This window comes from Echinops telfairi, unplaced genomic scaffold (assembly GCF_000313985.2).
Source record: "Echinops telfairi isolate 266 unplaced genomic scaffold, ASM31398v2 ScPeMD7_7468;HRSCAF=8506_0, whole genome shotgun sequence".
NCBI classification, from domain to species: domain Eukaryota; kingdom Metazoa; phylum Chordata; class Mammalia; order Afrosoricida; family Tenrecidae; genus Echinops; species Echinops telfairi.
The window spans coordinates 43,834,855-43,845,809 of NW_022111369.1; the positions used below are offsets into that span (position 1 = coordinate 43,834,855).

Here is a 10,955-nt window from a genome sequence, read left to right on the forward strand (position 1 = left end):
AATTTTGGGAATGATGAGGGCAACAAATGTATAGGTGTGATTTACACAATTGATCTATGTATTGTGATGAATTGTATGAGCCCCAATAAAACGATTTAAAAAAAAGAGTAGTACATTTCCTCCTGAGAGCGCCCTGCTGATGTCAGATAGAAATCACAGGACACATTACATTGGACAGATCTGCTGCAGGTGACCTCTTCAAAGCATTAAAAAGCAAAGTTGTCACTTTGGGGACTAGGGTGTGCCTGACCCAAGTCATGGTCTATACAGTCACTTCATATGCATGTGAAAGCCAGGCTATGACTAAGGATGGAAGAACTGATGTATGTGAACTATGACATTGGTGAAGAATCTTGAATATACTGTCACCTGCCAGAACAATGAATGGGTCCCTCTTGGAAGAAGTACAAGCAGATGCATCCTTGGTAAGCTGGCACATTTTGGACTTGTGTTAGGAAGGCGCATCCTTGGAGAAAGACATCGCACTTGGCAAAGTAGAAGGTCAGTGAAACAGAGGAGACTCCATGAGACAGGCTGACCCAGCGGCTGCAGCCAGGGGCTGACTCCGTCAGACTGGGGAGAACCACGTGGACCGGGCAGTATTGTTTTCTGGTACACGCAGGGCTGCTCTGAGTCGAGCGGCCTGGACGACACATAACAACACGTTTTCCACACAAATATATGCCTGATTTTCAGACACACATTTTAAAGTTGGACACATACTTTAAAGCCTCAATAATGGATACTTTCTTAGGCAAGAGTTCGCCATAGTTGTCAAGAGTCTTTCTCCATCATTTGCCATAGTCTTTTGTCAGAAGTCAGAAACCACTGCGTGAGCATCCTAGGCTTATCTTCACCTCTGAAATCCTTTGACTAATCACATGTGGGAGTGCATTCTTGTGCACTTAAGCATCTGGAATCATCTTGCTTATTACTCTGGTTTATAGCTGTAAGTTCAACATCTAAGACAGCAATTTATATTGAAAATAATATATTTTTTTAAAATATCACAATGCTTTGTACTTATAAGTTGGCAATGATTTTGCTCACATCTATATTGTTTTCTAGGAACTTCAGGGCCCTGGATACACTTCAAATTCTTCTTTAAAACCACGTCTCCTACACTCGTCCTCTGCTGTCCGTTCCCACTCTAACGTCCCATCTTCCCAGTCTTCAGGCAGCTTCCTGTCACATGTAAGTCACAAGTCTTGCAATCCACAGAGGCAGTGCTGTAATGTATGAATAATGACATCTACAACACGTGAGTACTTTTACATTCGGGAGAATTTCACTAAGAAGTAATGCACTTTCAAAGAGTGGATTTTAGATTTACACATTTCACTATATATTTAAACATTTCCCTGTAAATCCAACATAGATCAGATGAATGGAAAGGCTTTCTTTACTATTTGTTGTTTTATCTGGGGAAAACAAACAGGTGTCTATTCAATGTGAATAAAGTCAGCAATAGTTATAATTATTAAAGTAAATTTTTTACTAGCCCTGTAATCAATTCTTTGGGGTTTTTTCCCCCCATCCCAACAACATCAGAATTACAAAATGAATGCTGAGATGGCTAAAATTTAATGCTCTAGCAAGATAAAAATAAATTGTTGGATATTATTTTTTGTGAACTCTGTGTGACATTACAACATAAAAATTTTATTAATCATAAATCATCTTTTTTTGCCTTTAGTTCAAATACTAACAACTTTAGAACATTTTTAGAACTTTCACACTTGTAAAGCTCAGGAAAAATATGCATGTTATTTCAAATAGAGGCTTTAGCTCTTCTGAAGATAGCCATTAATCCAATAATCAACCAATAATTAATCCAATAATCAACCAATGTCCCAGCTCTAAAGAAATAATAAGACTTATTCCATAAATCATACTTTAAAATCAGCTCCATTAGTTAAAAGTCTGATAACTTGCATGATCAATAGTAGCCTGGTAGTAATTCCCTCACACCAATTACATGACATTTATAGAAATCAGACAGAGAGCTGAAATGGACTACTCCCACCACACACATCCTAGTTTAATGCTTATGAAACTAAGTGTAAAATTGTTTTTCTGGTGGTCATCTCTTTCTAATCGCTGTGTCCTTGCCATTATGGAGCAGAAAACCAACTTGTACACAGGAGTTGCTCAAAAGTTGTTTATTTATAAACAAAAAGTTGTTTATTTATTAAAAAAAAAGTTCACTGTGTGGAATTGTTTTCTGCTCTTAAACATTCATATCTTGAGTTTGAATCTGTTATTTTTGCTTCTCTTCATTACTTTTTAAATCCCCTACTATTTTTAAATAGTTAATACTTACTGTATATACTCAAGTATAAGTTGACCTAAATACCAGTCGAGGCACCTAATTTTACCACAAATTTTACCAAATTTTACCACCTAATTTTACCACAAAAACTGCTTTAAAAATGTGCTGAAAAAAACTCCGCTTAACACCTTTCTAACACAATCGCTGAAGACAAATGTGTGCATAAACAAATGTGGTGAAGAAAGCTGATGGTGCCTGGCTATCAAAAGATATAGCGTCTGGGGTCTTAAAGGCTTGAAGATAAACAAGCAGCCATCTAGCTGAGAAGCAACAAAGCCCACATGAAGCACACCAACCTGTGTGTGTACATGAGGTGTAGAAGGGACCAGGTATCAAGCATCAAAGAACAAAAATATCATATCAGTGGGTGCCCACCTTCCCGATATGATCACTGAAGACAAATGTGTGCATAAGCAAATGTGAAGAAAGCTAATGGTGCCCAGCTATCAAAAGATATAGTGTCTGGGGTCTTAAAGGCTTAAATATAAACAAGCAGCCATATAGCTCAGAAGCAACAAAGCCCACATAGAAGAACCACACTAGCCTGTGTGACCACGAGGTGTTGAAGGGATCAGGTATCAGGCATCATCAGAACAAAAGATCATATCATTGTAATTGAGGGTGAGTTCAGAGTGGAGACCCAAGGCCCATCTGTAGGCAACTGGACACCCCTTAGGAGAAGGGTTGCGGGGAAGGAGATGAGCCAGTCAGGGTGCAGGGTTTCAATGATGAAACATACAACTTTCCTCTAGTTCTTAAATGCTTCCTCCCCCCACTATCATGATCCCAATTCTACCTACAAATCTGGCTAGACCAGAGGATTTACACTGGTACAGATAGGAACTGGAAACACAGGGAATCCAGGACAGATGATCCCTTGGGGACCAGTGATGAGAGTGATGATACTTGGAGGGTGGAGGGGAAGGTAGGGTAGAAAGGGGGATCCGCTTACAAGGATCTACATATAATCTCCTCCCTGGGGTGAAGGGAGACGTCAGACAGTGTAAAATATGACAAAATAATAATTTGTAAATCATCAAGGGTTCATGAGGAAGCGGAGAGCAGGGAGGGAGGGGGGAAATGAGCTGATATCAAGGGCTCAAGTAGAAAGAAAATGTTTTGAGAATGATGATGGCAGCAGATGTTCAGATGTGGTAAGAATTATACGAGCCCCCAACAAAATGATTTTTTAAAAACTCTGCTTATACACGGGGTAAGTCAGTAAAGATTCTTTTTTTTTTTTTTTTTTTTAGGGAGTTCAGCTTTTTTAAAATTGAATGTGTTACAAGCATTTGCTCCCCTGTTTCACACAAGTTAAAGTGTAAAAGGGGGAGAAAAAGAATGAATCAGATATCCTGGCCTTCAGGAGTATATGAGGCCCCTGTTTCTGAGCCTTTCTGGAATACTCCAATGCAGAGAAACTTGCTTCTTGCTGGCCACCTTCGTTGGAGTTACTTTGAGTCTCAGTTTTCTGTGTTCTGCTAAGTCAGTAATGAATTAACCATTTTCTTCCATCTTTCAAAATGTTGATATCATTGCTCATTAATGGCCTTTCATCTTTCTTCTTTAACTTTATTAGTTTTTTAATATTATCATCGTGAGGTCTCAGATAGAGCAGAAATACAAGCCAGGTTTCATATTTGGAAGTAAAATAGTAATGTCTATGCATTGTCCTACATTGCTCCTTCATTTTGCCTTTTAATTCATATTCATGATTTGGAGAAATTAAGTGACTTAAAAAGAGTTCAGACAACCAAAACAGTTGAGCCAAGACTAACCACTAGGCCCGCAAACAGCTCAGAAGGCAGACAGGGACAGAAAGTAAAGGAGATTGGAAGCGGGGAATTCAGAGAGGATGTGGGAAGAGTGCATTATTCATTGAGAGGATTGCAACCAATGTCAAGAAACAATGTGCATAAATTGTTGAATGGAAAACTAATCTGCTCTTTAAAATTTCACACAAGTTACAATAAACTGTAAAAGGGGGAAAAAAGAATTAATCGGTTATCTTGTGGTTTTAACCATTTATAATGGTACTGACTCTCTACCCGATACTGCTGACATGATTTTTATATAACATAACTGTAATAATTATAATACTATAACATAATTTTAATCTGTTTACTGTAGTAAACAGATTCTCAGCCTGAATGAATAATAATTTCTTTCTTTCTTTGTGATTAAAGATCATACAATTGTAAAGCTTCAGAGCTTGATTATCCACTTGATTCCTTCTATGTTATAGATGAGAAAATAAATTGGCACAAGCTCAATCACCAACATGAATATGTATATGTACATATACATATTTATTACCACTACAGTAGAACCCTGGACGACCACGCTATCCATTCTGGAAGGAGCATAGAGATGCAATGCAGTTGAGTTCCGAATCCATTTTTCCCATAAGAAATAACTGAAAATGGATTAAGCCGTTCTTGCCTTTTTTATACAAAACAGTACACAGAAGTTTCAAAGTAAATAAGTTCATAGTTAAATAATATAATTTAAATAAGAAACACAACATTTAACATTTTTAACAACTACAGTATAGCCATCTCTTGAGACTGAGGAGGATCTGGATCTGTGACCCGGATGGGGAGAGGAGGTGTGGAGAGAGAGAGAGAGAGGCATTGGTGGGAAGGGGAATCCCCTTCCATACAATCAACTGGTAGCTGCTCTTCAGGAGGTTTTCTTTTTTCCTCTTCTTTGCCTTTTTTCACTAGGACCTGGCTGACTTTCTCTAAAAGAAAATTAGTTTAATGTGGTCTGCTGTTGCCGTTTCCTTAACTGTTTTCTAAAAGGGTTTGCTAAAGTCTCATCAATAATATCGATAACAGTTAACCAGTTCCTTATAATGATGATTTTTTTCAAAAAACTTTCTTAGGACCCATGTTTTTTATCTAAAACCAGTACAAAAAGCTACAAAAACTAAGAAAATTATAGCAAAGAGCTTGAACACAGCCGCAAAAGATTTAAACAACACATACTAACAACGCCAATTAACTGCTGAGTGACTGAAACACGAACTGCCTTTGTTTACAAAAATCACGTGCCTTGGGTCAGATTCCGATGTTTTGTTCAAGCTCCGATGAAAAATGTTCTCGATATTTTGCATCGAAATTTGATTATGTCGAATACTGCTGCGGGCGAGTCCCGGGGTTGTACTGTAGTTCTGAACCATATGTTACCTCTTGGCTTGGTGGAATGTTGACCAGTTCGTTTTAGGACAGTGACCATGTTCTCCTCATCTTCTTTAGGTGCTTTCTGTATCCGTCAGTAGTTTGCCAGCAGAGTCTTTCAGTATTGCAACTCAGAGCTTGAATTTTTTTCTTTAGTTCTTTCAGATTGAGATCTGCGGAATGTGTTCATTTTGGCTTGTCTAGCTCTAGCTGCTTGCAAATTTCGTGAGGATGGAAGACCACTGTCTTTTGAAGCTGCTCTTGGAGGTTTTCGGTTCAGCTCTCCGGTGTCATCATTCCTACTCCAGTTTTTCTGTCTCCCACACACACAATTTTGAGCATATTATCTTAAGCTCTCTTTGTCTCCATTTTACCATCTCTAAAATGGAGATAATAATCCCTATCTTACTGAGTTGTTTGGGAGATGAAACTGGATGATAAGCATTAGATAATGTATTCATTATCCTAACAATCTGAATGATGAGTCAGATCTGTAAAGAGAAAGCTGAGGGATAAATGTAATTTTTTTTAATAAATGTAATTTTTTTAGTTGGCTTTTAAAAAATTGTTTTATTAGGGCTCATACAACTCTTATCACAATCCATACATACATCAATTGTGTAACATGCATTTGTGCATTCATTGCCCTCGTCATTCTCAAAACATTTGCTCTCCACCTAAGCCCCTGGCATCAGCTCCTCATTTCTTCCCCTCCCTCCCTACTTCCCCCTCCCTCATGTACCCTTGATAATTTATAAATTATTATTTTGTCATATCTCACACTGTCTGACATCTCCCTTCACCCACTTTTCTGTTGTCTGTCCCCCAGGGAGGAGGTCACATGCAGATCCTTGTATAAATGTAATCTTGAACTTGGTACTAAATAACTAACAAAACAAGGTACTGGACATGCACAATGAGGCTGAGCAAGCCCTTGTGGTAAAAGCACAGCAGCCTCCGCTGACGGGCTCCTCTAACTAGCCTGCAGTTCTGTGTCTGGCACATCTTCTCATTTGTTTTCCCTTTTGACCAATTTTCAATTTGTTCTGGTTTTTATTCTGCCTTTTTTTTTTATGTGAAATGCTGAGAAATCTGTGTGCTTTCTTTTTTTTTTAAATCATTTTATTAGGTGCTCATACAGCTCTTATCACAATCCATACACACATCAATTGTGTAAAGCGCATTTGTACATTCATTGCCCTCATCATTCTCAAAACATTTCCTCTCCACTTAAACCCCCGGCATTAGGTCCTCATTTTTCCCCTCCCTCCCCGCTCCCCCCTCCCTCATGAGCCCTTGATAGTTTACAAATTGTTATTTTGTCATATCTTGCCTTGTCCGACGTCTCCCTTCACCCACTTTTCTGTTGTCCACTCTGCCTTTTTAAAAATTGATGTTTTCCTGTGTTTTATTTTGTTATTGTAGTCACTGGCAAGTGGTAGGGAGACTGTATTGTTTTCTTTATATGAAATCCAGGATAGGTAAATCTATATAGTCAGTAACTAAAATAATAGTTTCTTAGGGTTTTGAAATGGTGGGAAATGGGATATTAATGAGGATAAAAATGGAGAAAATTTATTGTGGTGGTGATTGTATAACTTATTTTTTAAATCATTTTATTGGTAATTCTTGTTAATACATTCAAACCATTGGAAATTAAAGAGTAAAAAAGGGAATAATAATAATAAAGATTAAATTATTAAATAATAATAAAGATTATTATTAAAAATAATAATAAAGATTACAAGAATAGCATCCAGATCTGCTGTGGTCAGAAATGTCCCAGAATGTTTTATATTTCATTTTGGGCATTCCAGTTTGAGAGAATCATTGATTATCCAGAGTCTGCTTTTTAAAAGGACAATCAGAGGTCTAAGAACATGAGTCTGTGCCATAGGAAAAAAGTGGGCAAATTGAGAATGTTTAGCTTGTGCTGTATGTAGGGGAGTAGAGTGGGAGCAGAGGTTGGAATGATAAGTACCCATTTCTAAAGGTTGATCATGTTAGACTTGTCTTGTATGATCTATGGAGGTCAACTCTGACCAAGAATGAACATTGCATAGAGGCAGATTCAACTTAGTAAGCTAGTCTTTCAAAAACTTAAGCCATTAGAGTGCCATTACCAAATCGATGGCCTTCCTTGATTTGTAATGAGCAAACATAGACCAGATAAGCATAGTACAGGGATGCCAAAGGGAATTCATCATCATGCCCATTGGTGATTGGACTACAAGTAATCCAACTTCAGGATCCTTCCACACTGATATTTTTGTAATTAACAGTAATATTGTAATAAATTATGGGTTATTTTCAATGCACTGTACAAAGAAAATGGTGTATTAAGACTATGGGGAAAGCCCCAAATTAGCAGAGAACTTCTCAAGAAGAAGAACACAGTGGGAGGGCTTGCTTTACCTGATTTTAGCACATATAATACCGCCACGGTGGTCAAAACTGCATGGTATTGGTGTAATGACAGCTACCCAGACCAATGGAAAAGAACTGAAAACCCAGAAATAAAATTATTAGCATATAGACAACTGATCTTTGATTAGGGCCCAAAATATATCAAATGGGAAGCAGATCCTCTCTTCAACAAGTGGTGCTGGAAAAAAATGGATATCTACCTGCAGAAAAATGAAACAAGACCCTTATCTCACTCCATGCACAAGAATAAAATCAAGGTGGATCACAGACCTCGAGGTAAAACTCCAAATCATTAGGGCCCTCAATGGTAATTGGGAGCAACCTGAGGACTTAGGTGCAAGGAATAAATAGGCTATCAGAAATAGGGAAGGACACAAATACAGATGAGTCACAAATTGACATGTGGGATATACTGAAGATAAAACACCTGTGTACATCGAAAGAATTTACCAAGAAAGTAATGAGAGCCCATGTACTGAGAAAACCTCTTTAGCAATGACACATGAGACAAAGGTCTTATCACTAAAATCTACAATACTCTGCTAGCTTCCAAAAAGAAAAAAACCTAATTGCCCACTGAGGAGGTGGGCAAAGTACCTGAACAGAAGTTTCACAAGGGCAGCAATCCAAATGGCCAATAAAAATATCAGAAAATGTTCCCAATCACTAACCATAAGAGAAATGCAAATTAAAACAACAATGAGATACCACCTAACACCCTCAAAGATACCCCAATTCAAAAAATCAGAAAGCAACAAGTGTTGGAGGGGCTGTGGTGAGAGGAACTCTCAATCACTGCTGATGGACCTGTAGGTATGTATAACCACTATGGAAATTGATTTGGCGATTTCTAAAACAGATGGAAATTGAGCTACCATATGACCCAGCAATCCCCCTACCGGGCATATACCCAGAAAAGCCAAGAAATTTGTATTCCAGACATTAGTATTACAATATTCATCGTGACACAGTTCATAATTGCAAGGAGTTGGAAACAACCCAAATTTCCATCAGCAGATGAATGGATTAAAAAGCTGTGGTACATACATACAATGGAGTACTATGCATCACTATAAAGCAGTGATGAATGAATGAAGCACATCGCTGCATGGGAAGAACTGCCGGAAATCATGCTAAGCAAAGTAAGCCAAGCACAAAAGGACAAGTACAACATGAGTCCGCTGAGGTAAGCTTTTAAAAAAAAATGCAAAGGGGGCATAGTGAAAAAGCTCCTGTATACAAACATTCCTGGGGTGAGGACCAGGTAGTATGGCAGGGGCCAGACCAAATCCAGGGATACATATAGTAGCCAACTAAAAAGGAAGGGGGAAAAAGAAAAAAAGAAATGGGTAGCAGGGGAACAGGGCACTAACCCACCCAAGGGGAGGGTATTGTTTATATCTCCACAGGGATAGAGGGGGACCAGACTTTAACCTGGTGCTCCAAGATGTGAATGCCACATACCTGCATGAAGCAGGGAACCAGTAGAGAGGTCAGAGGGGCCAGTCCCAATCCCAACTACATGGACAGCCTCTCCTTCCCCCAGAAGAATTACTTCAGAGGATGAGAGTGAAGCTACAGCTCAGGGAGAGGGACATGTCTGATCTGAGCACACTGGAGCAAATGAAGGGGGAGGAAGTGAGAGTGGAACACATCCTGGCACACCAAGCCTTGAGGACGATATCCCCGCCCAGAGCAGCCAATGCACAGAGGACCATATGGCCGGCCCCACTATGAGACAAGACATCCCTCACTGACCCATAGCTCTACAGGGGACAACACTGGAAACACGATGTGGTGTGAGGGAAAAGAGGGCCCTCAACAAATCATCACAGGTCCGGTAGGCGCAATTATATGGCGATAATAAGTAAAGATTATAGAAAGTCATAGAGAGCAAGAGAGATTGAAGTCATGGAGTCAGACACAATTCATGGTAGCATGCTCACCTCAGCCCCACTTCGTGGTCATCGTGGAGAGATCCTGAGAGCGAGAGCAGGGGGCCCAACTTTATTGCTAACCAAGGCTTATAACTACTTAGAGGAGCGTGATTACAGGTAACCACATGTCACAGGAAGGGGTAGTACAATAGGCATACACATCATAGGAAGGGGATGTACAATAGGCATAAGCGTGACAGGAAGGGGATGCGCTAGGGGTGTGTCCATAGGAAGGGGGAGGACTAGAGGTATACATGTGACAAGATGGGCAGACCCTAGATTCATGTTGGCGGCCTAACCTTGGTCACCCTTGGGTGGGCTTGACCTCTCTGGGGTCTCCTGGGCCCTACTTGTTGTGGGATAAACAGTGGTGTCTGCTTGCTCTGGGTGGCTGATAACCCTTAAGAAGAATAACCCCTGACCTTCTTCTATTTACCTCCAAGTGTACAGTCATTTGCCACATGTAGCAAGCAGCTAAGTTTGGCTTATATTTGGGGGAGACAACTTGGGAGAAATCTTTCTGTTTCCCACAGTGTGGGAATTGTGCCTAATCTGACCCCACCACACTGAGGCAGGTAAAATTCTGTTTTCATCATCTAGAACAGTAGTGGGTGTGGTAGTGGAAACACTGTATGTTTTCCAGGATCCTGTAACTCCTGAGGAGAGGATTTGAATAAGGAATTTGCTAAGAAGAAAGGGAAAATTCCCCACAACACCACGGGAAAACACTAAGGGCATGTAACAGAACAGCAAGGGGAGCAGAGTAAGGAAGTCCAGAGGGAGTACCAAAAATAGACTTTGGGGCCAGGGCATGGCACCCCATCAGACTCCATCAGAAAACACTCCTAAAGGTCAACAAACAGATCTTGATCTATTTACAGACTTTTCTCTTTTTTTGTCATTGGTTTGTTATTTTGTTTTCTTTTGTTGCTTTGTTTTGCTATATATGTTTTTTTGTGCATGTTATTATCTCTGCAGGTCCATCTAGATAAGAGAGGCTGGATAAACAATCTGGAGGAGAAAACAACGGGATCAACAGTTCCAGGGAGACATGGGAGATGGGGAGGTGGGGGAAAG

General features: G+C 39.6%; 1 protein-coding gene across 1 annotated transcript in view; it reads left to right on the top strand.

Annotated features, from left to right (window-relative positions):
* Positions 1-10,955, top strand: part of CCDC158 (coiled-coil domain containing 158) — a 93,369-nt gene that overhangs the window by 54,766 nt on the left and 27,648 nt on the right. The window contains exon 15 of the mRNA XM_045284351.1: positions 1,069-1,194. Within this exon, the coding sequence (XP_045140286.1) occupies positions 1,069-1,194 (126 nt within the window). The remainder of the gene's footprint in view (positions 1-1,068; positions 1,195-10,955) is intronic.